The sequence below is a fragment of the Phyllosticta citribraziliensis genome (genome assembly GCF_038025025.1).
Source record: "Phyllosticta citribraziliensis strain CPC 17464 chromosome Unknown J3D65scaffold_1, whole genome shotgun sequence".
NCBI classification, from domain to species: Eukaryota; Fungi; Ascomycota; class Dothideomycetes; order Botryosphaeriales; family Phyllostictaceae; genus Phyllosticta; species Phyllosticta citribraziliensis.
The window spans coordinates 1,908,618-1,936,617 of NW_027117338.1; the positions used below are offsets into that span (position 1 = coordinate 1,908,618).

Below are 28,000 nucleotides of genomic sequence, written 5' to 3' on the forward strand. Positions count from 1 at the left end.
TGAGGATCCTGCCCCGCGTGGGAATCCTTCCAAAACTACGTCTTCTCAACGTCTTTGACCACAAGGTGTTCTGTCTCTCAATTTCTCCGCTATCGTTCATCCCTTGGGTCGAGGAAAGCGTCCGTCCCCTTATCCTCTCATCCGGTGGCGCCTGCAGTGGCGGCCTGTCACCAGCGCTGAAAGGACGGAAATAATCACCAAGACACGAGCGATCTGCTCGGGTGGGATTCCGCCGCTGTGAGATATTGGCCAGGTCGCAGGTGGTATCTCGGCAGTCTTTGAACTTGATATATTCTGTTGAGCGTCGTTCTCTAAGGCCCTCAGCGCTTGTCATCGCCTTTCGACCACAAGTTCCTTTCGACATGACCGGAACCCCAGAAATGCGGCCTCGGTCCGCCAACAGTGCACAACACGCAGCAGGCGCTCCAGACGTCGACAAAAACGATGTTGCGCACGTCGAGAGAGTTCTCTCAGGAGGAGACCCTGAGCTCGAGAAAGAGCATGTCAATTACGACCGCATCGACAAGGAGGTTGCAAAATATGCCACAATGGGCCACATCGAAATCAGCGAGGAAGAGAACAAGAGGCTCAAAAGGCTGATTGACAGAAGAGTTCTCCCAATCATGGTGTTTACATACTTCCTGCAAGCATTGGACAAAGGCACCATGTCCTTCGCCAGCATCATGGGAATCAAGGACGACTTGCACTTGGTCAAACAAGAGGTTTTTGCATTACTCATCCGATCAAGATACTGGTGCTAACAACCATTACAGTACTCTTGGCTCACGACATGTATCTACATTGCCGTCTTGATCGTCGAGTACCCAACCAACTGGATCATCCAACGGGTGCCCATTGCCAAGTATCTCTCCGCGAACATTATGATTTGGGGCGCTGTGCTTGCTCTTCACGCGGCTTGCAATAACTTCACCACAAGTAAGTTTCTTCTGCTGGCCATAATGCATGACGCTTATTTTGGCAGTCGTCACCGTCCGCACACTCCTGGGTATATTCGAAGCCGTGTGTCAGCCTGCTTTTCTGGTCATGTCCAGCATGTGGTACAAGCGCTCAGAACAGGCCCAGATTGTTACTTACTGGTACATGGTAAGCCGGAGTCCCTGATACTAAATCGATCCTTGAGAGTTTCCGTTAACATACTGCTCTTCAAGATGAATGGCGGCCAGCAGATCGTTGGTGGCATTTTGGCCTACTGCTTTACACTCATCGGAAGAGACGGTCCAATCAAGTCCTGGCAAGCCATCTTCATCGCATACGGATCCTTTTCGGTACTGTGGGGTGTCTTTGTGCTCTTCTGGCTGCCAGACAGCCCCATGCGAGCCAAGTGCTACTCCGAGGAAGACAAGGCACTGATGGTGGAGCGAGTACGAACCAACCAGACGGGCCTCCAAAATAAGACGTTCCGGATGGCGCACGTCAAAGAGGCGTTTCGCGACCCGCAGATGTACTGCTATTGCCTCATCGCCGTCTGCACGACTCTCCCCACCAGCGGACTCGGCGCTTTCGCAAACATCATCATCACCAGCTTCAACTTCACGGTTCTCGAGACACAGCTTCTGTCCATGGTCCTCGGAGCATTCATCATCGTTGTCTTGCTTGGTAGCACATATGTTGTTCGAAAGACAGGCCAAAACTGCCTCATCATGGGACTTTTCGTGATTCCGTAAGTCCACTCTCTCACGAGTGCTTCCCAACCCCTCCAATTAACATCACGCACAGCTCCTTTGCCGGCACCATCGTGTTGATGTCGGTCGAAAACAAGGATACGGCCACGAAAGCCGGCCTCCTCTTCTCCTACTACATCGTGCTCTCCTTCTGGGCCGCCCAAAACCTGGCCATGTCCATGATCAGCCGCAACGTCGCGGGGCAAACCAAAAAGTCGATCGTCGTGGCGGCAAACTTTGTCTCGTGGGCCGCCGGCAACGCCATCGGGCCGCAGGTCTTCCTCGACTACGACGCCCCGCGCTACTTCATCGCCTTCGCCACGCACATGGGCTGCTACGTGCTGCTGGTCATTGTCATTGTGTTTTTGTGGTGGTGGCTGCGCCGGGAGAATAGGCGGAAGGATGAGCTGGCTGGCCATGGCATTGGCGAGGCGAACGATGCTAATTACACCCACGCTTGGGAAGATCTGACTGATAGAGAGAACGCGAACTTTAGGTACATTTACTAGGGAGCGGCGTGAGGTTGTGATTTGGACTGGATATATCTATACCCCCGTTGTTACAGTTGCGCTTGTAGCAATGAATTACCTGCTCAAATCGCCCCTAAGTGTGTCCTCGTGTCTGTCACGCTTCCAGTAAAGCTTGGAAATCGGGATTCCTGAACTCCACCGTTTCGATGGTCTCGTATTTTCTGCCTATGTTTTCAATACAGGGGCTTGATGCAAGCATCCAGGTGATTGGGGATTCCTCGTCTGCACCCTAATCAAATCAACTCTCTGTCTTACGCATCCTCCGCACTCGCCTTCTTCTTACTGTCGTCTTCGACGACCTTTGGCACAGGCGGTACCTCGACGCCCTCAACCCTCCACTCCATGCCGATGTAGCCATCGCTCACTACGCGAACATTCACCTTCCTCTCAACATCGCTCTCCGGCAGCTTGATCTTGACGTTGGTGTTCGGCCTTGCACCACCAGCACCGCCGCCCCTTCTAGACCCGTTGGCGTTGGTGGCAGGCCAGCTAACGCGCTTCAGGGCCACCACCTCGTCCGTCCCGGGCATCGACACAATGACGAAGAAGCCTTCGGTCTGCGGCTTGGGGAAGCGCGGCGCGTACATGCGGTACTCGCGGTTCGGCGCCGGATTGGCGCGCGCAACGTGGAGCGTTATGCCCAACGCATTCACCTGGGGAGCCGTGACCTTCAAGTCTGGCAGCGAGCCGAGCGGCTTCATGAAGCGACCAACGTTCGGATTGGGGATGCCCAGCTTCCTCGCTGCCTTCTCGAGGGTGGGGCGAGGCGCCGTGACGGCCTCGACGAGCGACTTGGGCGCTGCGTTGGCGTCCTTGAGGCGCTTCTGCTCCACTTCGGGCTCCACGCCGGGGAGGATGGAAAGCGGCCCGTCGGTGGGCCAGCGTGCACTCTTGACGCATTGCAGCAGCGTCATCATCATCCGCGCACTGCTCTCGTAGCCAAGCTCGGCCAGCACGTCGATGCTTGCCTGGATGATACGGATTGCCTGGTCAAGGACGCTGGTCTGATCACCGACGTAGTCGCTGATAGGAAGGTCGAGGCGCGAAAAGTGCGCTTGAAGCAAGAGGAACGCTTTGACGTGCGGATCCCACATGGGCAGGCCAAAGTTTTCGGCCTTGAGTGGTAGAGCAGAGGAGAGCTCGACGTTGATGAGGTCCTCGTTGTGGCGGACTGGCAGCTCGTCATACTCGCTTGCCGAAGACATCCAGGACAGGACGTCCTCGAAAGTGGCATCCGGCTTAGCGTGGCGGACGAGGTGCCTGATGGTCTTATGAGACAGGTAGTAGTAGGACATGATCTTGCCCAGAGGTGTGGAGTCGACATCGCCATTCGAATGGACAGCGATACACTGAGAGTCGGCCAACTCTGTAAGGGATTGGTCGACCAACTCAATCATGTAGTCGTTGGCCAATTGTTGTGCCGCAGTCGTGTTGTGTTCCTCGGCCGAAATCTCTAGACCGTAGTAGGACGGGTTCTTGTGCAGTCTGCGGAAGAAGAATGTCCACGTCAGGTAGTCTAGGGCATCCTGCTTCGTTGCTATGGTTCCGGCAGAAACTTCGGCACCCAAGTGGTTGTCCAGGACTTTGTGAAGGGTCGACTCAACGGGGAATCCGGTGTGGAGGAAATGCTTGTAAAAGTCCTTCTTGGAGTCTTGGGTAAAGATGCGCGCAATACCGGTCGAGTCGAACTGTGGACGACCGGCACGACCCAACATTTGGAGCACGTCGGTCAAATCCATGTCTCTGTAAGCTTCAATCTTGGCGTCGAAGTATTGCGTACCCTTGACAACGACAAGATGGGCCGGCAAGTTGACACCCCAAGCAAGAGTGCTGGTGGCAACCAGGATCTGGATTTTGTTGTTCGCAAACAGCTCTTCTGAGAGCTGACGATCAGATTCGACGAGACCGGCATGATGAAGACCTATGCCAAACGTCAAAGCTTCGCGTAGAGCATCATCTTTGACACGGTCCAAATTCAGGGTCAAGTCATCGTCGGACATGTGCACAAACCGCCTAGGATTGTCTTCCATGCCACAGTAATTGATGAGGTCCCTTGCAGTAAGTCTTGTCTGTCTTCTCGACGCAACAAACACAATGACTGGTTGGTCTGGTGAATGAGCCTTGATTGCCAAAAAGGTGGGCCGGTTCATGCTTTGCATCAAGGGACAGAAGCCGCGCTGCTCTGGGAATCCGTCGATGTAGATTTCCAACGGTACTGGACGAACTGAGTGGCGGAAGTTGAACAGTCCCTGCTTGACACCAAGCCAGTTGCCCAAGTCCGTAGCGTTTGCACAAGCGGTGGACATGCCCATCAGGCGGACAGACCCTTTCTTCTGCGAGGCAATGTAGTTCATACGAGAGACAATGATTTCCAGAATCGGGCCACGGTCACCGCCGAGAAGGTGAATTTCGTCGATGATTACGAGACTGACTTGCCGGACATAGTCACGAGTTTGCCAGCTACGAGAGATACCGTCCCATTTTTCGGGAGTCGTGATGATGATGTCAGCGTCTCTGATGGATCTGGTGTCTGGCGTGTTGTCACCAGTCAACTCGACCAGCTTGAGACCCATTGGCCCAGTCAGACGTGCTCCCCAGTCCTGGACTCGTTCGCGCACAAGGGCTTTCATGGGAGCGATGTAGACAATCTTGGAGCCAGGGTTCTCGCGGAAAGCCCACCACATGGCCAACTCACAAGCCACTGTCTTGCCAGATCCGGTGGGCGAGCCGAGCAGAACGTTGGCTGAAGTGTGGTATAGGCAGTGAAAGAGCTGCGTCTGCATTGGGTTGAAGAACTGGAACCGCTTGCCATAGATCTCCTCGAGCAAAGGATTCTTCAGAGCGGTGATGGGCAGTGGCTGGAGGTTGAGCAAGTCCGTGTACACACTCTCCGTGTCTGGTCTGATGAGGTGTTGGAAAGAGACCGGCGTGACCGTCTCGGCTCCAAGCCAGCGGTCTGACACGGCCCTCACGTAGATCTGAGAAGGCAGTGGATCCGACAAGGGAATAGTGAAGTTGAGCTCGTGGTCATCGTAGAGCTTCTTCCGGGAGAGGATGAAATACTCGTGATGATAGATTTCTGATGTCTCAGAGTTCTCTACCCAGATCCAGAAGGGCTCAGAATTGCCATGGTGGCGGTCGTTCCATCGGAATTCCGGGCTGATGTAGAGACGAATCCGCAAAACATCGCGGTTCAGAGGAGCGATTTCCGCCTCAACCGAGACTGTTGGGAAATTGTCGAGGAGTTTGGAAATGACACCGCCCATTTTGTTGTTGTGGACCAGCTGTCCGATTTCGGTCGGCTCCATGTCCCTCATTGATTCAATGGCCGTCACGCTCCGTTTCTCATCTAGGTTCCGGAGCACTGGCTGTGGCAAATCGAATTGGTGGAAAGGGTGCTGGAAAGGCCAGATCTGCTTTTCGATCGACTTGCACAGAGTCAACAAAACCAGACACAAATGGCCCCAGCGTCTGTTCAATGCAATCATGAAAAGTGCTCGACAGATACGAGTCGCGTTTTGCGCAACATAGGCAGTATCTGATACAAGGGTAAAGTCGTCAAGACGAGCCCTTGATATGTGGCCCTGAAGCAACACATTGGTCTTTGAGTGAGGGGTGCCAATGCCTCCGTGGATATCACACGGAACAATGTCTTCGTTTTCCTTCAGGCGCACGAGCTCTTTCTCTTCGCTATCGCGGAATTGGATGTTATCGAACTCCCCGCTCATGCTGATCATTCGGAGAACATCGGCTTCCGACGCGTGAGGGTGCATCATGGTGTTGAAGATTTCAACACTAGTTTGAAGGACGTAGTATTGACTCGCGATGCGGCCAACGTCCTTGGCCTTGAGCTCCTCGGTGGTTTCGTTGAAAATTATCATCTGGCTCTGCTGCAACACTCTTGCGGCGTCTATGATGAGCTTTCTGCGGCGCAGAACCAGCTGAGGGTCGTCCTGGGCTTCTGCCCACTCTATCCCATAGGAGATCGGGTTGCGTTGCATGCGAACAAAGAGATAAGAATATCCAAGCCACTGGACGGCCTCGGACACCGAAGTGACCGTACCAAGAGAAACTTCGGCGTTGAGATTGTCTACGAGCCTTTTCGAGAAGTTGGACTCGATGGGTTGCTGCTGGGTGACGGTAGTGAGGTAATGCTGGAGCTTGTCGTGAGTTGTGCAAATGTAACCTATTCCGGTGTCTTGGAATTGCGGACGACCAGCACGACCGAAAATCTGCAAGACGTCGAGGATGCCGAGATCGACGAATTTACCCTCCTGGGCACTGTATAGTTGAGTTCCCTTGATAACGACTGCGGCAGCGGGCAAGTTGACACCCCATGCCAAAGTAGCCGTACAACACAGCACTTTGACCACTCCGTCAGCGAAGAGGCGTTCGACCATGTTCCTGTCAGATCTAGGCATGCCCGCGTGGTGCGTGCTCAAGCCTTTGGGGAGCAACTCTCGCAGTTCACGGGCGCGGGAAGACTTCATGTCTCGAACTGCCAGGTCGTAGTTTGGATGGCCAGCTGGGTCGAACAAATCCGTCGAGGCATCTTCCATGGCCTTCTCATACAAAGTCTTTGCGGTCTTGAACGTGTCCTTCCTCGAGTGAACGAATACCATGACTTGGTGGCCCCTTGACAGCATCTCTTTGACCTTCTCGAACGCAACTTGGTCCAAGTTTTCTCTTGACTTGACCGTACCGGCCTTTCCTTTTACACCCACAAAGTGCTGCTCCAATGGTACAGGTCGGAATGAGGCGTCAAAGTAAAACAGTCCAGCCATGCGGTTGACCTTGAGAAAATCGGCCACGTCGATGTAGTTTGGCAGAGTGGCAGATAATCCAACGATTCGGATGAGAGACTGTGTGCTCTCGACTTGGCGTTGTGTACGAGCGACTAGGGATTCCAGGACAGCACCTCGCTCGTCGTGTAGCATGTGGACTTCGTCAATAATCAAAAGGCGGACCTTTTGAACCAACTCGGTGTCTCCCGTGCTCTTGCGTGTCACCACATCCCACTTCTCAGGGGTGGTAACAATGATTTGTGTTTGCAAGATCTCCGACTTGGTGAGGTGCATGTCACCTGTCAACTCGCGAACCTGAACGCCGAGCCATGCTAACCGCTTCCCAAGCTTTTCCACAATTTCAGCGGCCAAAGCTTTCATCGGTGCCACATACACAATCTTGAAATCGTCGGCCTGAAGGACGAATTCATCGGAGTCTGGCTCCTCCCAGGGGCTGGGAATGATGTTCTTTGCAATAGTGTTGAGAATAGTCAACATTGCAGCATCTGTCTTACCGGCACCGGTGGGAGCGCAAATGAGCATGTTCTCGCTCGTCTTGTAAGCCACCGGGTAAACGAGACTCTGCATGCGATTGAGTGCCTTGTACCCTTTAAAGGTCCTTTTGCAGAGCCCGTCCAGATCCTTGACTTCAACGAGAGACTGCCCCACACCAAGAGTTCCGACTTTCGCAGCGGGTATGGAGAATTCTTCAAACAGGTTGTTGTCATCTCTGATGGTGCCATGTGGGAGGGCGTATTTCGAACCAAAGGCGGACAAGGTGTTGCCAGCCTGGTGAGCCTTGTAGACATGAGGATATTGATCACCGCCTCGTTTGACACTGGGTGCAAGCGCGGCAGTTTTGTGTTCGCGATCGGCACGCTGTAGAGCTTCCTCTCTCTCGGCCTTGGTCTGAAGACGGATTCCGCCACCTTGGTCGGCGCTCTTCAGAGCTTTGGTGATTTCTTGCCGATGGCTTATCAATTCAGCAACAAAGTCCAGCTCTCCATAGCCCACAATGTCAGCAAGCATCATCTGCAGTTCTTCATCATTGCTATCAGAAGATAGAATCGCCACAATCTGCTCGTGCAAAGCTTGAGCATCTAAGCCAGAGCCTCTTTGCGCAACGCCATGGCATTGATCGAAGAGCCATTCCAGGCCATACTGAAAGGCTTCTGGCGGCTGGTCCAGGGGAAAATCGTCGTAGACAGCAGCGTCGTCGCCACTGTAATCGTCCTCGTCGCTGACGAGATCCCAAATACCGTCACCGCTTGCAGTCCCGGATAGATCTTCGTCGTCCACGTTCCAGTCGTCTCCATATTCTGGAACTTCGCCATTCTTTTGAGGCAGATTGAGATCTGCTATGGCGGCGCGCATCTCAGCCAACTGCGCGAGCCACAGCGACTCGGCAGTTTCCAATGAGGGAGACATGCTGGTGATTGGGAACCGGAAGAACAGTTCGCTGGGGTTTGAAAAGAAGGATGCTCGGCAGATGTTGACAGAGAAAAGTTGATGAAAGAACCATGGCTTGGGTCGTGTGTGTCATCCGCGCCGAGACGATCCCCCGCCGCCTCCGCTCCTTGACCGCCTTCGCGCCCTGATCGGTGCAGCGAACGGCGGACCTACAACCCACTTCATACACCCTCGTTTCAGAGCTGCACATCTTCCTCCCTTGATACCCGACTTCTCTGCCACCGGAACCTTTCCTCACTTCTTCAACACATCGCCTCTGAAGCCCCTCCTTGCAGCCATGAAGATTCTCTACATCGGTGTACGTCTCTCGCCTCAGGAAGCCGGCCGGCGAGCCCCCGCTGACGTCGCCCGAACAGATCCTCAAGAACGAGCAGCAGCCTGCTGTCGAGCTATGCGCCGAACGGGAGCTCTCCACCTATTCGCGCTTCACGCGCTCTAGGCACGCCTCTCTTTGTTAAAAAACTCCGCTAGAACATGTGCTTACCGTCTTATCAGCGTCGGCGAGTTCATGACCATGTTCAGCAAGACTGTCGCCGAGAGAACGAAGCCGGGCCAGCGCCAGGACATCGAGGAGCAATGTAAAAGACGAACGTCCATCAGTCAGGAAGCGGGTCGCTGATCCGCGCTCTAGCATACACCTTCCACGCCTACGGCCGCACCGAAGGCATCTGCGGCATCATCATCTCCGACCACGAATACCCCGTCCTTGTCGCCCACCAGCTCCTCTCCAAGATAGTCGACGAGTTCCTCAACAAATACCCGCGCAACGTCTTCACGGCGTCCAACGCCGAATGTCCGTTCCCGGAGCTCAAGGAGTACATCGTCAAGTACCAAGACCCGCAACAGGCAGACAGCATCATGAAGATTCAAAAGGAGCTGGATGAGACGAAGATTGTGTTACACAAGACTATCGAGAGTGTGTTGGAGCGTGGAGAGAAGATTGACAACCTGGTAGCAAAGAGCGACGGTCTCAGCGCGCAGAGCAAAATGTTCTACACTCAGGTGGGTGGATCACCCCTTTTGGACGGTCTTGATTGCTGTGGATCCTCGCTGACACGAGATTCGACTCCCAGGCCAAGAAGCAAAACTCTTGCTGTCTCATCATGTAACCTCTTTCTCCGCCACACATTTCGAGGAGCACGGATACGGTTTGGGTTGATTGGCATCACGATTACTGTTAATGATATTTCGAGAACACATACCCAGTTTGAACACTTCAATCGGACTTGCAACCAGACGAAAAGTGAACCTGTTCTCGAATGTCTGCAGCAGGGCAGACCATGAAATTGCGTTGAACGAGCATGCTCAACAAGGGGAAAATGGATACGGGAGATGAAAAAGGGTTGTGGGCAAACTGCTCACTCGGGGAACTTCTTTTCAACGGAATCAAAGTCTTTGGCTTGTAGCCAGATATCTGTTGCTCTGGTCCTAAGCCTGACGCAACTCACTTGGCAGAGCCTGACACTGCTCGTTCACACCATTCGTTCCAAATCAAGATTGGCAATCCAAATGGCTCTGAAATACAACCCATGAAATCATTCAATTCGCTAAGGAAATGCTGCTTTTTGTTGTATTATGCGCTCAGAGCCTAGTGAATAAGGCGAAGAACCTTGAACAAATCACCAGAAACACCCATGGCGGTAACATCACCACCAGCGCCAGCGCCTTGGATGATGAGCGGCTTGTCACCGTAGCGTTTGGTGTAAAAGTTGATGATGTTGTCGCTGCCCTTGAGAGCAGCAATGGGGTGCGAGTGGTCAAACCTGCGTCAGGGTTAGCGCAAATCCTTCTAATTCCTCCAGCAGCAAGACACTTACTTCTCCAAGCCGACCTTGACCTGCTTGGACGGCACGTCAATGCTACCCACGAACCGCACGACCTTGCCCTCCTTCTCGGCCTCGGCCTTGATCTTGTCCATGTCAGCGTCAAACTCGGGCAACCGGGCCAAGAACTCGTCGCCGGTGGCCACGGACTCGAGCTCCTTGGGGATCAAGCTCTGGACGGGGAAAGAGGTGGGGTTCTCGATGGGCAGACCGGACAGACGGGCCAGGATGGTCAGCTTGCGGGCAACGTCGAGGCCGTTGAGGTCGTCGCGGGGGTCGGGCTCGGTGAAGCCCAGGTCCTTTGCCTTCTTGACCTCGGCGCTGAACTTGCCGCCGCCGCCAGCGACGGGCTGGAAGCTGTTGAAGAGGAAGGACATGGTGCCGGAGAAGACGCCCTCGATGCGGCGGACCTCGTCGCCCGTCTCGACGAGCTCCTTGAGCGTGCTGAGGACGGGGAGGCCCGCGCCGACGGACGACTCGTGGAAGACGTAGCCGCCGGCGCCGTGGCCGTTGGCCGCCGCGCCGTAGATGGCCTGCCACAGGCTGTAGCTGCCGCTGAAACCCTTCTTGTTGGGCGTCACGACGCTGATGCCCTTCTTGAGGAACAGCGGGTACGCGTCGGCCACGTCTTGGTTGGAGGTGTTGTCGACGAGCACTACCTTGCTCGGGGCGGCGGCCAGGTAGTCGGCGATTTCGGACGGCGAGAGCGGCCCCGCGGACGAGGCGCTCAGGTCAGATTCCCAGCTGCTGAGCTTGATGGGGGCATAGTTGGCGTGGCGGAGGACCTTGGAGCTGCGGGCCAGCAGGATCAGGGACAGGTAGATGGGAGCTTGGGCATTTTGCGAGAGGCGTCCGGCGATTTCTTGGACCTGGTTGAGGAAGCACTTTCCAACACCACCGGTGCCTGGTATCGTGGGCCGGTCAGGTCAGGGACAACTCGGGGTGACTCAATGCCAAGCAGAGGACAGGATTTGTCTAGGAGATGGGATGACTATACCGATGACAGCGAGGAAGATTTGGCGGGGGGCAGGCATTGTGAATGAATTGATGGCGCAAACAAGTCTCGTGGAAGTTGGACTGTGAAGCTTGAGACAGGAGAATACGGGAGTTAAGGTATTTTGAAGCTCAACCCCTCCAATTGCGTCAGTCAGGTGGAGCGAGCGTTTTTGCTTGACGTGGGGTCATAACACTGAGCGAGCTCTGGCGGTGTTGAATTATTCTCGGCCCCGCCAGACAGGGATCCCGCAGTCCCGCGTCGGAAGTCTTGCCGGCCCAAGGGAACTTCCATCAACAACAACACTAAACAACCTCTGCTCTCCCGCGTCGACCCTCCTTGCCACCATGGCATCGAAGGACAACTCGCTCTACGGAGTACCTCGCCCGAAGAAGAACTCCGGCAAAGAACTCAGCTCCTCGACGAACCTCGCCTTCGCGTCACAGCTCTCGAGCCTTATCGCATCCTCGTCCTCCAACGCAAGCTCCAAAGACACGTCTGCGAAACCGCGCCCGCGCCCACGCGATCGCGACGACATCTTCACCCAGCACAATCGCAACAGTCGCAAGCGCGCGCTAGCCGATATCTCGAACGACGAGAACCCCGCCTTTTCCCAGCGCCACAGCACCCACAGCGAAGCCGTCGACGAAGCAACATGGCGGCGCAGCAGGCGCAAAATGGAGGAGAAGGCGCGTCTGTACGCTGCCATGAAGCGCGGTGACGTTGAGGACGACGACGAGCGCTTCGCCGTAGACTTTGACCGCAAGTGGGCCGAGGCGCATCCGGAGGGCGATGGCGAGGGCGGGGAGGATGATACTTCGTCTGGCGATGACGACGATGGCGACGATGATGGCGAGGAGGAGGTCGAATACGAGGACGAGTTTGGGCGCACGAGGAAGGGCACGCGCGCGGCAGCTGCGCGCGCCGAGCGCTCGAAGACGCAGGCAACGCGGGAGCCGGAGGGCGAAGCGGCGCGTCCGGCCATGCCCTCGAATCTCATCTACGGCGACACGATTCAGTCGGCGGCATTCAATCTCGACGAGGGCCTGGCGCAACGGGAGTTTTCGCCGCCACCGCAGGCGCATTTCGACGCGGACAAGGAGATTCGCACAAAGGGGGTTGCATTCTTCCAGTTCAGCAAGGACGAGGAGGAGAGGAAGAAGCAGATGGAGGCCCTTGAAAAGGAGCGGGGGGAGACGGAGCGAAGGAGAATCGAGAGGGAGAAGAAGATGGAGGAGCGCAAGAGGCAGGTCGAAGAGAGGAGGAAAGTGTTGAGAGAGAAGAGGACGGCTGCAACAGCGGATCGCTTCCTGGATGGATTGATGAACGAGATGGGTAGCTTGCCTGAGGAGGGAGATTCAACAAAAGATGCAGCAAAGAGCGAAGAATCCAAGGGGGAGACCGTGCCGGACGAATATGCTGGAAAGAAGCAGCCTGACGGAGCATTACTTGAAGACAAGTGAAGCAGTCGTCTTGATCCCGCGGAGGGAAAAACACAAAGGTCTGCCACGCCGGAGCATTCTATTGGATTACTGCCGCATTCGATCTGCGCACAACCAATACCGCAACAGCAATAGCCTCGCTCGCTCGAATTGCCTCTGTCGAGGCTCGTCCTCGAAGTGCAAGCCACTACATCCACAGAGGTGTTCAGAGACACCACACCGACGGTCCAGCTCTCTGTACGCAGCCAGAACCATTTCCGGGCATGCAAAGCGCTCTCAAAAGCTAGATTCATCATATTCGACACGCCGCATTAATCAGCGGAGGAGCAACGTGGAGGGAAAAAATCAAGCGAGCGGCCGTACTTGATACCAAGGATGACCAAGAGATCCAATCTCGCACCTCGGCCAAATTAGAGGCCGCGACCAGGGAGTAGGTACGGTAGAAGCAGTAGCAGCCAGCAGCATTGACTCGAGTCTTCTCAACATGAAAAGCGAAGCATCCGCTCTCGCGAAAGGATGGTCTACCGCGCTGGCAATGCCGAAAATTATAAAAAAATGTCCTGCTAGAAGGACATCCGTAGAATCGATAAAAGATGACCACGTAAAACCAAACGCCAGAGGCCACAAACAGCCCAATGGACAATTCATGAAACCTGAATACCCTACACTAGTAAAGGCCCAGGGTCCAGCCCAGTGCAAGTCGACAAGAATAGGCACAGTTGACACCCAGCGCGTTTGCGCCGAAACAGAAAAGAGAGAGCCGCCTGGCGCCGGCGACAAATGACGTTTGCAGGCGGTGCTTGCAGCAGAGGACGATGCTGTACAAGGAACGGTGGTACTGGCACAAGAGCGTCGACAGGCTAGACCCGAGCGGCATGGGCCGGACAGGTCGACGATTGCTTTGCTAGCCGGGAGAAGCTGGTTTACCAGGGTCAGTGCACGTGTTCTGATTGGTGAGTAGACTGGACAGGGACCAGGTACGTTGATGGTCGTGAAAGGTGAAACAGTGGAGAGGAGAGCAGCCAAGCGAGCAAGCAAGATGGGGAGGGAAGGGGGTTTGCTCAATTGCTTGGAAAGTCGGCCCTGCGACAGAGGTGAGGATAGGATATCAAGCAGGTTCTCTTTGCCTTCACTGCGCGCTGCGCTGAGAGTTTATGATGATGTGAAAAAGCGGCAAGCTCTAGCTAGGTACCTTCGCGGTAGTAGCCGACGGGGAGTGACCGCATGGAAACAAGATTTGAAACTCTGAAATGTCAATTTTAGTGTACACGGCGGTCGTTGGTACCTACAACTATAGGGCCAGCCTGAAAACTGTCGTGCTGCGGTCTCGATGATGCCGTGTCGTCGCTGTCTGCGCAGACACGGTCACACCACATCCAGCAGCGCGCATGAGTTCCTGGACCCCGAAGCTTAAAAGATGGAAGACGAAATGAATAAAAGACACAAACCCTACGCCTTGGAATTGAGGAGATTGTATGTGACCTGGACTATATGAAAGGCCGCAAGCTCAGGCGACACTTGGACCGCTTTTTGGACTCATCTTGCTCTTCCAGTACGTGCTTTGTTTGTATGACAAGGGAAATGGATGGAGACTGAGGTTGCCAAGTTTGCCGACAGAAAAAAAAGAGGTGAGACCTTAGGGTATTCGGCTGGAGAGATGGTAGGAACACTGTACGCAGTTCCCTGGGGCAAAGCCAGGAGCGCACACGCTAGTCATTCTGAACCTTTCAACACTGCGAATTGCTCCGAGGGTATAATGAATCCAAAAAACAATGAAAGCCAAAAAGAATTTAAGGAAATGATGTGGTAAGGTGGAGGAAGTCGCTTCCGGTCCCTCGGTACAATTGATTCGACCCGACGAAGTTGGCTGCGATGCCTTGGTGGTGTTATAGGACGCCCGCTGATCAGACGTGATGGAGGTCCATTCCAGCGATGCTTCTGCTCTAGAACCTCGCGTCCATAGTATTTGTGCTCAGCACCTATTTGATGTTCTTGAACATGTCGTCGCCGTCGAACGCGCCTCCGTCCAGACCAGAACCTAATTTGTGCAATTCCGGCAACGTTGGCGGTGGCGGACCTTTCTTCTGGGGCGGCACGGGGGGTTGCCCCTTGGTGGTGGTGGTGGTGGTGGTGGATGGATTGTTGTCCGAGTCGCCGTTGGGGAGATAGCCTTCGGGAAGACTGCCAATGCCAAACATGGTGCTCGCGCGTTTGCCGAACCAACTGGCGCTCTTTCTCCTCTCTCGGACACTGGGGCGCGCAGAAGGAGCAAAAGAGCCGCTGGGGCTCTCGGGACGGTTGGGAGGCTGGTTGCTGCGAAGGGAGTCGGCGGAGGAAGCGCTGCGGAAGCCAAGGAAACGGCGGACAGAGGAAGCTCTTTTGCCGGCCGAGCTCTCCGTTTTGCTCACGGTGGGACTAAGCATGTTTTTGTCGTTGGGGGAATCGTGCTTGGAGGTGTTGGTATTGGCGGTGGCTACGCTGACGTTGCGACCGCGCAAATCACCATTGGCCCCGTTGACGTCGTCCTTTTGGATCTTGGGACTGGCGTTTCCCATGGGATCTTCGGGGCTGTCCTGGGGAGAGGTGGGATGGGAAGATAGCGGGCCGCCGCCGGGAGTAGGAGGACGAGCTGGAGTCGAGGGCGGCGATTCTTGAGGCTCAGGTATGTCGGTGCCTTCGGTCAGGGAGAAACGGATAGGCTTGATGTCGAGGGGGGCGAAGGCGGCTGGTTTTGAATTGGCGGGAACGGGCGACATGGCGTGCAACACGTCGGGTCCAAGGGTGCGGTTGTGGGGGGCTGGCGAAGCAGGCAGAGGGTGGTACAGAGGTGGACGGCAGCGGGGGGGGGGGGGGGGGGGTGCCGACGCCGACAGGGGAAGCCAGTATGTGGTCGAGAAGGGGGGAGCAGCGGAGAGTTAGGCTGCTGCAGACGCGACCGACGAACAAGAAGATGGATTGGTCGGAGGAGGACGAGAGGAGGAGCGTGCAGTAGCCGTTGGTGCGCAACCCCAGCCCGGCCGCAGCAGGCGCAATGCCAATGGTCGAAGGAAATGATGGGCCACGGCACTGCAGCGCAGCGCAGCGCAGCGCAGCGGACATGAGGTGAGCGAAGATTTCCACCACGACGGCTTGCGGCACTCACCACCCACGACCGCGACCGGGGACGCTGGCCTCGCGGAAGGCGCGCCGCTGGGAACCACTGGCAACTGAAGCAAGTGGAAAGCAGTCCCCCGTTCCCATTTTTCTCTCGCATCTCTGCTTCTTCACTCTCCCAGTCCATCCTAACCCGAACCCAGCCAGCCCAAGCCAGTCAAGTCAGGTCAGGTCCAGGGGCCGTGTCCACCTCAATCCACCACCTAACCTTTCTGTTCCCATGTCGGCTGCAATTCTCCAAGACGACCACCACCAGCGCTTCATGCGCGAGGCGCTGCGCATGGCCGAGCTCGCCCTGGCCACCGACGAAACGCCCGTCGGCTGCGTCTTCGTGCATGACGGCAACATCATCGGCCGCGGAATGAACGACACAAACCGTTCCCTAAACGGCACGCGACACGCGGAATTTGTCGCAATCTCTCAGATCCTGGCCCGCTACCCTCCGTCCGTCTTGCGCCAGACCGATCTCTATGTCACCGTTGAGCCGTGCGTCATGTGCGCCTCGGCCCTGAGGCAGTTCAACATTCGCGCCGTCTACTTTGGCTGCTGGAACGATAGGTTTGGCGGCACCGGAGGCGTCCTCCATATCCACGACCAGCATGTCTTCCCGTCCTCCCTTGCTTTACCACGTGTCCCGCTGACCGCCCTGCAGTCCAAGCGTGGACAAGCCCTATCCCGTCTACGGCGGCATCTTTCGCGAAGAGGCCATCATGCTGCTGCGCAAGTTCTACGTCCAGCAAAACACAAAGGGTATGACGCTCCCTTCTTGCTCGCTTGCCCAATGCTGCTGGTGCTGACCCACCCCAGCCCCAGAGCCCAAGCACAAGGGAACCAGGGTCTTGAAGACTGAAATCCTGCCGCTGGATCCCAAGACCAAAGAGAAGCCCAGCGATTGAGTTCGATTCGCGACATAGATACCCAAACGTCCTCTCTCATTGGCTCCCCAAGTCAAACGCCTGTTGAAATAGAATATACCCCAGTGGCCCTAGCCCTTACTCCGTAGCATCTGTACCAAATAAAGCTTCAACAATTGTATGCCTTTCAAAGAATTCCGTCGTGTTCGCCAGGAAGTCGCTTGACGCGCTTCTGCTCCCAGTTGTCCAGGTCTTTGGCAGCCAACCTCTGCGAACCGTCTATCAGCATTCACGCATTCTCTGCCAGCAGTTTGAGAGCAAAACTAACGTAGTACTCTTCCTTCATGTCCACCCTCCTCCTCTCTTGTCCGAGTCCAAGTTCTTCCTCCTTGCTCATTGTTCGCACTTTTCGGTCGTGTCTCTCATAACGTAGGGCCGTCGCGGGTGTGAGGAAGAAACTGCCGGCAACCATTGTAGCAAGAAACGGGAGGCCGAAGAGCAGAAACGGGTGCTTCTGCATCAAAACGCGGTACTTTGCCGCGAAGACATTTTCGCCCGCAGATCCACGGAACTTTTTGGTCTGGAAGACACCCATGGTGAGGATTTGTTGATGTTGCAAAGTGGAGTGACTCCCGGGGCCGCGAGATTCCTAGCCTTTTGGATGCGCGGCGGACGTGGCGTGAGTGGGCCAAGGTAGGGTTGGGGTCCAAGGACTTGATGAGCGCTGCAATGGAGATCTCGCCCAGGTTCCGCCAGCGGCTTGGCGCCCACGCCGCCTTGACGGTTCCGGTTTGGTAGAGGTCGGGTGCTTTATCTTATCACCATGTGACAGCGCGAGAGACGCGACAGGCACTTCTTTCTCCCGGCAACACAGCCTACACCCACCACGACTCTCCATCCACACACCTCACGCCGGCATGCTCAACACCGATACATGACAGCCAGCCCTCATGGCACGGAGAACAATCGACATGGGCCACCCGGCGGCCATTGCCGATCTTGCGGCTGGCAGCAATGGAATCCCGCCGCCGTCCACAATTGCCGCCCAGATTGTCAACAACCATTCTAGAGCCCACGAGCAGCAGGAACCGCAGGATAACAGGCTTTTTGGGATGCTACTGCAAGAGTTCTTGGCGGATCCATCTGCGGGAGAAAAGGATGTCAAGCTCAACTTGCAACTCATCTCGGTGGTCGTTGAGGCCGGCCTCAATGCCCTACTCAAAGAGCGCGAGCCTCTTGGCCAACATGTCATGTTATCCCAAGCCCGAGATAGCATTTCCGTTGTACGAATTTCAGTCGAACGCGATCCAAGCCTTCTTTTTTGTCAAAATCCTGGTGCAGAAGAGCCGATTCTCAACCTGCCGCTCGTTGCTTGGCTCCTCCCCAAGATATTCTCTTTCCTCACTTGTCCGTCTTTGGGACTATTGCAAACAGACTTGACCTCTTTGCTCGCCTCACTCCTTGGCGCGCTTTCGCGGCTTTCGCGTAAAGTGCCAGACTCGGAGGCTGAATTTAGAGACTTCTGGAAGGAGGGTCTCCTCCTGCTTGAATTTTATCAGGCAACGATCGACGGTTTGCTATTGCACGACCATCATAATTATTCCAATACTGACAGTTCTTGCAGCTGTACTTGACGACTTGGAACACTCGATGCACAATACCCTGCTAAAGGGCAGCGGAAAGACGCTGACTCTGCCGCCGTCAAGCAGTATTCTGCGCCTTCTTCCAAATGAGCAACAGCTCCCCACGCTTCCTCGACATTGCCAAATTGAAATGAAGAGTCTACACCGATCCTGTATCATTGCATTGTCATTGCTGGCAGCGATCTCGCGTTACTTGTCCTCGTCGAACAGTGCTCTAGCTATGGCGCCCGCTCGTAGTGTCGTTTATGACTGGGTCATTGATCGCGTCCGTCACTTCTGGGAGCTTGCGTCCCATTCAACTTTGCTCAAACAATCAAACGAACATGCTCATCGACAAATTTGGCTCCTCTTCCTCGGCACTTTGGACTTGCTTTTGTCAAATCAATTGGAGGAGGGCAAAGGAGCCACGATACTCTACGACGTTCTTGGAGACGTAACGGATTATGTTTGCAGATTCCCCCCAGCCTCAGCTGTCCAATTGGAATTGTCCAATGTTCTTCTGCAGGTTCTTTGGCAGTTGCGTAAAGAAGGAGACTCTGTCCATCCCTCCGGAACAGTGCTTCTTTTTCGAGATTTGGTCGCTGTGCCTCTCCGTCTTTTGGCACAGGATCCTTCGCAGCTTGAAGCCCTGGACAAGGATCTTCAGGTACGTTTCTTACCTTCACAGCAATTGCCTAGCTCACATATTTATCAGTGTGCAATAGTGCTCTGTAGCACAGAGTCGGATGGAACGAACGTGGCTCTGCGCAGCGCTACTTCCCTAATGCAATCAGACCAGACGTTTCAGGCATTTGAAGATGAGAGACTGGCCCAAAAATTTGGAACAATGCTTTTGAGCGGCGCCGAGAGCGAATTCCTCGATAATCAACGTCCGCGCAAACGGCAGCGCTTAGATGTAGATTCGGGAGGTACCAGCAAGTCACATTGGAGCACGCTTGTTTCGAAGCTTTATTTTGGTGAAGAAGTTTCAGATGAGCTCAAAGGGCTCCGAGAAACAGTATTGTAAGTTGAGAGCTGAAGGAATAGAATCATCTTTCTGACCAACTTAGGGGTCACTTCGAATCGTCTTCCGACCAATCAAAATCCCGATGGCTCTGCCATTTCATGAGACTGCCTTGCGTTGCCGTGGGGACGTTCAAAGCCCGTATCTCGAGTAGCGGCGAGTTATTGAACATGTCTTGTTCTTGGTGTGATTCTATCGACCTCAAATCAGACACCGAACAGCCATTTTGGAACGCCTCTGATCGTTCGTCTTCCTTAAAGGAAGCACTTGGAATACTGAGGTCCATCATCGAGATGCCCGGATTTCAGAGTTCCAAAACACCAAGGGTTTGGGCGGCGGCGGCGATTAGGAGTCTGCACAGTCATCTCGATGACTCGGAAGCACTTGATTTACACAACTCGTCTTTGGGAGAGTGGTGTATGAAATCTCTCAGGAGTTCGCAGAGAGAGTTGAGAATCGCTGCAGGGTAAGGTTGCGATGGTTCCTGGTCCCTGCACTGCTAATATGTCCCAGGCTTGCCATCCCTGCTTTCCTCCGGAGCAACATCAAGGAGGAGATACACCAGAGGAACCGAATAGATGTGCTTGACTATGTCAAGCACGTGTCGAGCAGGGCTACACTTGGCGAACTGGAAACGCTGGTTCTGGCTTGGGGTCAAATCGCGAGGTCAGTAAGTTTCGACTCTCAACAACTTTTACTGACGAGAAACAGAGCTTGCGGTGAGGATGAACTCAATATTGTGCTGCTTCGACTCGTTGATCTTCTTGGTCACACACATCCACTGATTTGTGGAGTGGCCTACAACGAGGTAAGCAGAGAGAATTCATACGAGACTGCCAAAAGCTAACGAGATCCAGCTATTATCCTTGTGCGAGCACTTTAAATTGACTCCCTTGGAACTACTCAAACCGTTCTGGCGGAACATCAGCTTCGAGGTGTTCAAGGACCTTCACAGCTGCCCACAAAAGGCCCAGCAACTCTCCGATTTCCTTGAGATGGGCATTGACGAGTTGCTCATTCTCATCCAGACAGACTTGCTGCCTTATCTGGTCCTGACTAAGAGAAGAGACATTCTGGAAAGAGTAGCGGCTGCACGCAAAACAAATGTTCAGGATGTCTGCGTGCAGCCAAAAGCTAACATGGCTTCCATCCTGACCATCCTCTTCCTACACGCCGCAGATGACGTAGGAACTGAGGACATTGAGAGCAGCGCGATGGACCTCCTATGCGAATCGGTGCCAGAATTCCAGACGACAGACCTACAAACTTTGATTAAGCAGGATCCTACCCTGATTGCGTTCAATCTTCTCAAAGCCTCCGCTATCGAAGAGGGCCCAAAGAAAGAGAGGGTAAGCAACCAGTGGCTCTTTCATCTGCCTGGCTAATATATCGGCAGATCCACGAGGTTTTCCGAAAGTACGCGGTCATTGCAGAGCGGAGCACCAGGAACACCAAGGCGAACACAAGAGCAAATCCATCCAAGATGATCGCTGAGTTCTTCCACAATCATATTCTGGGAATTATGGCCTACTTTTCAGACATGATCGACAACCCAAAAGACCCAAAGCCAATATCAGAACGCATCAAATGTTTGGGTGCTTTGGAAGAAATGATTTCTCTTGCTGAAAGCTCAGTCAGCGTCGGATTGCCTCAGGCAAGTATGTTTGAAAAGCTTGCTGTCGTCGTGCTAATGCCCCTTTTCCAGATCCGTGCATGCTTGCAGTCAGCCTCTGAGATACCTGAGTTGTGTGACACGGCTTTCTTGGCGTGGTCGACCCTCCTGGACGTTGTGGATGTCGAAGATGTCGAATTTCTGATTGACCAGACTTTTTCAATCGTCGAACAGAATTGGGAGTCCTTTAGCCCAGCCGGCCAAGCAAAGGCTCACGACGTCGTATCAGATCTGGTCAACGGTCACAAAGCCGCGGTCCAAGAAAGGGTCAACGTGCTACCTTCTTTTGATTCGATTCCGGTCATGAGCAAAATCAGCGCACAGATTAATCGGTTCAGGGCGCACTCCGTTGATGAACTTTGCCAGGCCTTCAGCAAGCGGTGTCGCGATGAGAGCGCGATCGTCGTAACTCAGGCTTTGAAAGAACTGATTCCATTCCTGGAAGATAATCAGCCGTTCATTCACGATTCCACCATCAATCAGCACCCAAGTCCAGTGGTGATGGACTTGTGCCGGTCCATTCTGGATGTCAGTACGAGATTTACCGAAAGCCACCCAAAAGTCGCCAACCTATCGGCGCAGTGTCTCGGGGTATTTGGAGCCCTCGACCCTTCTAGAGCAGAGACAATCCGACCTCGGCGCGAGATTCTGATGATGTCAAACTTCACTCGACTGGACGAGTCCAACGAATTTGTCGCCTTTATGCTTGAAACCGTTCTAGCCAAATCATTCCATTCTGCGACCAATGCAAAGTCGCAAGCCTTCATTGCGTATGCAATGCAGGAATGTCTCAAGTTTTGTGGCCTGGATCAGGATGTTTTATCCTACCGCCCACGTGCGTCACAGGCCAGTCCTGCCCACCAGCTTTGGATCCGCATGCCCGAGAGCGTCCGGAGCACCCTTACACCTTTTTTGAGCTCCAAATACAGCACTGGCAGTGTCAGACCTGTCAATCGACTGCCTCAAAAGTATCCAATATTCTCCCCGGGCTTGGGGCACTCGAAGTGGTTGAAGCAGTTTGTGTACGACATGTTGCTGAACGGCAAAGGGGAAAACCCACAAATTGTCTTTCCCGTGCTGGCGAAGATCATCAGATCTCATGACGTGGCAATCGCTACGTTCTTGTTGCCTTTTACCGTCGTCAACATTGCTTTGGGTGGAACAGAGCAGGAGATCCAAAATATTATCGACGAGTTTCTCCTCATTTTGAATACGGAGATTACAGGTCCCGGTCCAGAAAGCGACAACATCAAACGCTGTAGCGAGGTATGTTGGATGTGGTGATGTTCACAGTTCCCTGGCTGACCCAGAAAAGAACGTCTTTCAAGTACTAGATTACATGTCTAAATGGCTCCAAGAAAAACGGAAAAGGCTGGCAGAGGCTCGTGTGCTAGTTCTTCGTGGCCATTACCCGGAGCTGGATGAGATTACAGAGACCGCTCAGATTAGCAGCATCGAGCGTGTTCTCTCGGCGATTCCTGCTGAAGTAATTTCTCGTCGCGCTGTCGAATGTCGATCCTTCGCTCGCGCACTCTTTCATTGGGAACAGTACATGCGCCAACGTACAGCCATGGTTGATTTCTCGACCGAAAACACAGACCAGCAAGGCCTATACCAACACCTTCAGTACATCTATGCCCAGATCGACGAACCGGATTGCATAGAGGGCATTTCGGCACACCTTCAAATTTTGGATCCGGAACAGCAAATTCTCGAGCACAAAAAGGCTGGAAGATGGACGGCCGTCCAGAGCTGGTACGAAATGTCCCTGGCGGAGAAACCAGACGATTCAGAAGTCCAGTACCAGCTAGCAGCCTGTCTGCGGGAATCGGGCCAATATAGTAAGTCTTTATCAGTCGGCGAGGGGGCGGCGCTAATCTGCCGCAGACTCAATGCTGGCCCAAGTAAAGGAGTTCCAAAATACGACAACCATTACCAATCCCAAGTTACTGTCTCTGGCTGCAGAGGCGTCTTGGATGACCGGAAAATGGCACGCTTTGGAGGGACTTCTATCGACGGCGCCAGCAGGACTGCAAGAGTTCAATATTGGCATCGGCAAAGCCTTTCTGTCCTTGCGCAATGGTGACGACGAAAACTTTTCCACTACAATTGACCAGCTACGGGAAGGAATCGCCAGAGGATTGTCCCCCGCATCTACCGCTTCACTCCAAGCCTGCCATGACCAAATGCTCAAACTCCATGTGCTCTATGAGATTGACAGCATCAGTCGGGGGACGGAAACGTCGGACGGCACGCGCTCAGACTTTTTGACCACACTCGATAGGCGTCTGGATATGTTGGGCGCTTTGACATCAGAAAAGCAGTACATTCTTGGCCTGAGAAGAGCCGCAATGCAGCTTTCTTGCCGAGGCTTCACAAACCTCGACGTCGCCTCGACTTGGGTGACCACTTCGCGTCTTGCACGAAAGACAAATGTGACCAGCACGGCCTTTGATGCTGTTCACCACGCGTCTCGTTTGGGCGATGATGAGGCTATCATCGACCACGCTCGCCTACTATGGAAAGAAGGACATCACCGTAAGGCGATTCGGAACCTCGAGGGAGCTCTCAACTCAAACGCATTCGGCGCTCACGACAATTGGGTTCGGGCGAACAAGCAGTCGAGCCATACCACGAACGACGACGAGCCGGAACTTCGACTGGAGAACAAAGTTGCTGCTCGTGCCTGGCTTTTCAAGGCGAAATGGATCGATTCAGCTGGGCAAACGTCTTTCGACAAGACCCGGGTCTGCTACACCACGGCAGTCAGGCTTTTTCCGAAGTGGGAAAAAGGCCATTACTATCTTGGTAAATACTATGCGAAGCAAAGCAGTGCTGAGATGGCGCAACCAGAGTTCAGAAGAAGTCAAGCTTTCAGGGCTGGTGAGTACAAGAGGTTGGTGATTGAGAATTACTTGCGAAGCGTCGCCTATGGTACCAAGCATCTTTACGAAACGGTGCCAAAACTGCTCACTCTTTGGTTGGAGCTGGCTACGGAAGTTCAAACCGATCAACCCAGTCAAAGAACAAGTGATCTACAGTAAGCAGCGAAAGATTCGCCATGTCTGGCTTTGGCTAATTTGCGAGTCACAGGAGAACTTGGTCCCAAAAGCGAAAGGAGATGCTCAAAAAGGTGGAGGACCATCTGGACAGGTATGCCATCCAGAGGCTACCGGCGTTCATCTTCTACACGGCTCTTCCACAGATGATTACTCGAATCTGTCATACACGTCAAGCCACTTATGAGCTACTAGCGAGTATGATCGTCAAAGTCGTGGGCGAGCACCCTCGACAGGCGCTTTGGGGTTTGCTGGCAGTCGTCAAGTCAACAAACACTTCGAGATCCAACCGGGGCATGGCTGTGTTGACCAAAGTCAAAGTGAGTCACGTCTCATGACCCACGCATGGCTACCGTACTAATGATCAGCAGGAATATAAGAAGAGCAAACACGGCGCATCGAGCGGGCCAGATCTCAAGCTCCTTGTTAGCCAAGGACAAAGGCTTTCAGAGGCACTATTGCATGCCTGCGATGCTCAGGTAGAGCCCCGTGCAACACGCGTGAGTCTGTCGCGAGACTTGGGGTTCAATCACAAACTCGCCCCATGTCCTCTGGTGGTTCCGGTCGAGACGACTCTTGTGGCAAGCTTGCCCACTGGCTCTTCTTACCCCGATGTTTCATACAAGCACCACAAGGCTTTTCAAGACACTGTGCCCACAATCTCAAGCTTTTTGGACGACGTTTCAGTGCTGCCTTCCCTCCAACGACCACGTAAGCTCGTGGTCAGAGGGTCAGACGGACGCAACTACGGTCTCTTGATCAAACCCAAGGATGACCTCCGCAAGGACCAACGCCTGATGGAGTTCAACACTATGATCAACCGCGCGCTGCTGCGAGACGTTGAGTCTAGTACAAGACGTCTCAACATCAAGACATACGCCGTGACACCACTCAACGAGGAATGTGGAGCCATTGAATGGGTCGAGGGACTTAAAGCCATGCGAGACATGATCATCAAACTTTACCGCGAGAAGAATATTCCAATCGACTACACCGCTACAAGAGTTATTCTGGATCAGGCTGCTGGCGTACCAGCCAAAAATGGCGACCCTGGGAAGCCGGAGCAGCTGCACATGTTCACCGACCTCATTACACAACACTTCAAACCCGTTCTCCACGAGTGGTTTATCGAAACGTTTCCGGAGCCCGAGGCGTGGTTTGCGGCACGCCTCAAATACACGCGCTCTTGCGCCGTCATGTCCATAGTCGGGCACACATTGGGCTTGGGAGACCGACACGGCGAAAACGTCTTGTTGGTAGAGCATGACGGCGGCGTCTTTCACGTCGACTTCAACTGCCTCTTCGAGAAGGGTCTGACGTTCGAGAAGCCCGAGCTCGTGCCGTTCCGGCTGACGCACAACATGGTCGACGCCATGGGGCCGTACGGGGTCGACGGGCCTTTCCGCACGGCGGCTCAGCTCACGCTGCGACAGCTGCAGCAGAACCTCGACACGCTCATGACGATTCTCGAGACCTTCCTGTACGATCCCACGGCCGACTTTATCGGCAAGAAGCGCAAATCCGTCATGGGTGTGCCGACGACGCCAGAGGAGGTGCTCGAGAGCGTCAGTAGCAAGGTCAGGGGCTACTTGAAGGAGGAGACGGCGCAGTTGAGTGTGGAGGGTTGTGTTGACATGCTAATTTCTGCGGCCACGGACCCAAAGAATTTGGCCAAAATGTACATCGGTTGGTGCGCGTTCTTTTAGTTGGTGACAGGGTCGTTGGGGATTCCCGTTGTGGTCCACACGGATCATTGGGGGAAAAGCGGCGTTGGACTGGTGTTGAAGGAAGATTCCTTTTTTTTTCTTTTTTTTTTTTGGGACACAATCTCAATCCACACTCCCACCCTCCTCATTGTTCACCATCCACACTCTTAAACTGAATCTACCCTCCTATGAATTATATAAGCAAGGGGGCCCGTGAGTAGTAAAATGTTTACTGTTCTCTTGTATTATAATCTACCACCTAGTATTTTATAAAATCTTATTAACCTTATTGATACTACTCTTACTACCTTATTGCCGCCTTACCCCTATCTTTAAGATAGATATACTCTCCCAGGCATGGGGGTTATATAGGGGTATTTTAGTGCCAGGATTATACCGGCGTGATCCATTTCTAGAGTGCGGTGATAGAACCTTAGATAACTAGGGGGTAAATATGGCTGAAGATATGCGCGCGTAAGTAGGAGTATATTAGTGGTGGTGGTGGTGGTGGTGGTTTTAGTGGTGATTATGAGAGAACTTGAAAATAATAAATAACTTACCTAATTAAGACTAGATACAGGGAGGGTGTATTTAGTTTAAGAGGGTGGATGGTGAGCGGGGTGGTACAATATCGTGTGGATTGAGAATTTAACCCTTTTTTTTTTTTTTTTACTAGATCGCGAGATGAGATGCCATATCAATTGTCTTCGTTTTTAAGCGTGTGACCAAGGTTTGTGACCTACAGATCTACATATTTTCTCTCTACTGTCCTCATGTCGTCTCGATTCCAACTGCATCTCTCAAAAACTCGACCAAGTCATCAATCTGCTCGGGCTCCTTCCACCAGTGCTCCTCGTCGTACTCCTCCCACCTCACTTCGCAGCCCAGATCCACGAGCACATCGCCTGCCTGGGCACCTAGCCGCATCTCAACGTGCCTGTCGTGCATGCCGTGGCCCAGGAAGACGGGCGTTCGTGCAAAGGCAGGCGATTCTTGCGGCTCCAGACTGAGCGGCGGGAGAGACGTGATGGCTCTCGCTACGTTGGCTGCTTTGGCCTGTCGTTGCGGCATCCACTCGTCAGCTCCCATCTCCTCCTGCTCCGCCGCAACGCTTTCCCCCTCTCGATCCCGCCACGTCGACGGGTCCAGCTCGTCGGCAAACGGCAGCCACCCGGACATGCCAAAGAAGCCGCCCAACGCCTCGACGTCCTTTTCGCCTTCATCTCCTCCTTCCTCTTCGCCATCGTAACCGTGAAATCCCAGGAAAAACACCAGCGCCGCCGCGCACCCCTGGCTCAGGCCGCCGAGGACGATGCGGTCGAGTCCGCCGACCAGGCGCGCCTCGCGCCGCACGAGGCGGGCCAGCAGCGCGGCCGTCGCCGCCAGCCCCGCGCGCTGCGGCTCCTTGCGCTGCGCCGGGTCCGCCAGGCTGAAGTTTTCGTACCACTGGGTGAGCCCCGTGGCGGCCGAGACGAGCGGCGCCGTGGGGAAGACGAAGCGCGTCGTGCGGAGGTGCTCGGCCAGGCGTTTCTTCTTGCTGGTGGTGGGGGATAAGGAGGAGGTGTGCGCGCTGGCGAGGCCGGATCCGAATTGCGGTCCTGTGTCGCCGCGGCCGTGCAGCACGATGATGGTGTGCGTGTGGCGGCCGGTTGGGTGCGATGGGGGGATGACGAAGGGCTCTGTTGGCGTCGTCGTGGTTGTGCCTTGGGGGCCGCTACCGAAGAAGGACACATGCGACGTTTTGCTTTCGTGAGCCATTGCTTTGCGGCGTGCGGTTGTTACTGGGCCGGATTGGTGCGATAGGGGACGATGTACGGCTGAGTCCTTTTTTGTTGTATGACTCTCGAGACGGAGAAGATGGTCGGCTCGGTTGCGTGCTGGATTGATAAGCGCGCGGCTACCTACGTGCTATCCGCAAGGCTCCAATGGTCGTCCAACACTTTATCGAAGGCTCTGCGGGAAGTTAGGCAGCAATGCACGTGTGAAATGACTGGAGGAAAACCACGAGTGCAAAGGTCACAGCGTCAGAGACATTTTGGCTTTGAGAAAAAGAAAAGCGAAAGGAAGGCGTTGAGCACGTCGGACAATTCCGTCTCAGAAAAATTTCAGACGACTATTTTCTGACTGTGAGGTGAGAGGAAACCCATTGGCCTGGCGGGCAGAACAAACGGCAAGGACGCAGCGG

At 54.2% G+C, this 28,000-nt stretch overlaps 10 protein-coding genes across 10 annotated transcripts; 5 read left to right on the plus strand and 5 right to left on the minus strand.

Moving 5' to 3' along the window:
• Positions 1-380: 380 nt before the first annotated feature.
• J3D65DRAFT_546291 (MFS transporter) lies at positions 381-2,191 on the plus strand (the record flags this gene model as incomplete). Its single annotated transcript, XM_066796807.1, has 5 exons — positions 381-722; positions 774-936; positions 983-1,104; positions 1,170-1,681; positions 1,738-2,191. 5 exons carry the CDS (start codon positions 381-383, stop codon positions 2,189-2,191), a joined length of 1,593 nt encoding a protein of 530 aa, XP_066659910.1.
• Positions 2,192-2,195: 4 nt separating this feature from the next.
• Positions 2,196-8,531, minus strand: J3D65DRAFT_610387 (Sec63 Brl domain-containing protein). The gene has a single exon (XM_066798798.1). It carries the CDS (start codon positions 8,422-8,424, stop codon positions 2,464-2,466), a length of 5,961 nt encoding a protein of 1,986 aa, XP_066659911.1. The 5' UTR covers positions 8,425-8,531; the 3' UTR covers positions 2,196-2,463.
• Position 8,532: 1 nt separating this feature from the next.
• J3D65DRAFT_610389 (Longin-like domain-containing protein) lies at positions 8,533-10,026 on the plus strand. The gene is made up of 5 exons (XM_066798799.1): positions 8,533-8,764; positions 8,823-8,905; positions 8,962-9,044; positions 9,098-9,468; positions 9,540-10,026. The coding sequence occupies exons 1-5, from the start codon at positions 8,744-8,746 to the stop codon at positions 9,573-9,575; spliced, it is 594 nt and encodes a 197-aa protein (XP_066659912.1). The 5' UTR covers positions 8,533-8,743; the 3' UTR covers positions 9,576-10,026.
• Positions 9,794-11,479, minus strand: J3D65DRAFT_610391 (homoserine dehydrogenase-like protein). The gene is made up of 3 exons (XM_066798800.1): positions 11,287-11,479; positions 10,284-11,193; positions 9,794-10,229 (listed from the first exon to the last, which is right to left on the minus strand). The coding sequence occupies exons 1-3, from the start codon at positions 11,321-11,323 to the stop codon at positions 10,055-10,057; spliced, it is 1,122 nt and encodes a 373-aa protein (XP_066659913.1). The 5' UTR covers positions 11,324-11,479; the 3' UTR covers positions 9,794-10,054.
• Positions 11,480-11,583: 104 nt separating this feature from the next.
• J3D65DRAFT_649203 (uncharacterized protein) lies at positions 11,584-12,746 on the plus strand (the record flags this gene model as incomplete). The annotated part of the gene is made up of 2 exons (XM_066802415.1): positions 11,584-12,618; positions 12,658-12,746. The coding sequence occupies exons 1-2, from the start codon at positions 11,631-11,633 to the stop codon at positions 12,744-12,746; spliced, it is 1,077 nt and encodes a 358-aa protein (XP_066659914.1). The 5' UTR covers positions 11,584-11,630.
• A 1,874-nt stretch (positions 12,747-14,620) lies between these two features.
• On the minus strand, positions 14,621-15,567 carry J3D65DRAFT_31863 (uncharacterized protein). Its single transcript, XM_066795324.1, has one exon. It carries the CDS (start codon positions 15,479-15,481, stop codon positions 14,705-14,707), a length of 777 nt encoding a protein of 258 aa, XP_066659915.1. The 5' UTR covers positions 15,482-15,567; the 3' UTR covers positions 14,621-14,704.
• Positions 15,568-15,869: 302 nt separating this feature from the next.
• J3D65DRAFT_610399 (cytidine and deoxycytidylate deaminase zinc-binding domain-containing protein) lies at positions 15,870-16,913 on the plus strand. Its single transcript, XM_066798801.1, has 3 exons — positions 15,870-16,475; positions 16,531-16,628; positions 16,686-16,913. The coding sequence occupies exons 1-3, from the start codon at positions 16,099-16,101 to the stop codon at positions 16,772-16,774; spliced, it is 564 nt and encodes a 187-aa protein (XP_066659916.1). The 5' UTR covers positions 15,870-16,098; the 3' UTR covers positions 16,775-16,913.
• Positions 16,914-16,919: 6 nt separating this feature from the next.
• On the minus strand, positions 16,920-17,327 carry J3D65DRAFT_663918 (cytochrome c oxidase assembly protein COX16-domain-containing protein; the record flags this gene model as incomplete). The annotated part of the gene is made up of 2 exons (XM_066802705.1): positions 16,920-17,000; positions 17,061-17,327. 2 exons carry the CDS (start codon positions 17,325-17,327, stop codon positions 16,920-16,922), a joined length of 348 nt encoding a protein of 115 aa, XP_066659917.1.
• A 233-nt stretch (positions 17,328-17,560) lies between these two features.
• Positions 17,561-26,104, plus strand: J3D65DRAFT_610407 (uncharacterized protein). Its single transcript, XM_066798802.1, has 13 exons — positions 17,561-18,304; positions 18,357-19,021; positions 19,070-19,377; positions 19,425-19,844; positions 19,892-20,044; positions 20,090-20,186; positions 20,236-20,727; positions 20,775-21,032; positions 21,084-22,316; positions 22,366-22,891; positions 22,938-24,090; positions 24,144-24,429; positions 24,481-26,104. The coding sequence occupies exons 1-13, from the start codon at positions 17,683-17,685 to the stop codon at positions 25,813-25,815; spliced, it is 7,548 nt and encodes a 2,515-aa protein (XP_066659918.1). The 5' UTR covers positions 17,561-17,682; the 3' UTR covers positions 25,816-26,104.
• A 390-nt stretch (positions 26,105-26,494) lies between these two features.
• J3D65DRAFT_32001 (Alpha/Beta hydrolase protein) lies at positions 26,495-27,997 on the minus strand. The gene has a single exon (XM_066795330.1). The coding sequence runs from the start codon at positions 27,571-27,573 to the stop codon at positions 26,587-26,589; it is 987 nt and encodes a 328-aa protein (XP_066659919.1). The 5' UTR covers positions 27,574-27,997; the 3' UTR covers positions 26,495-26,586.
• Between the last annotated feature and the right edge of the window lie 3 nt (positions 27,998-28,000).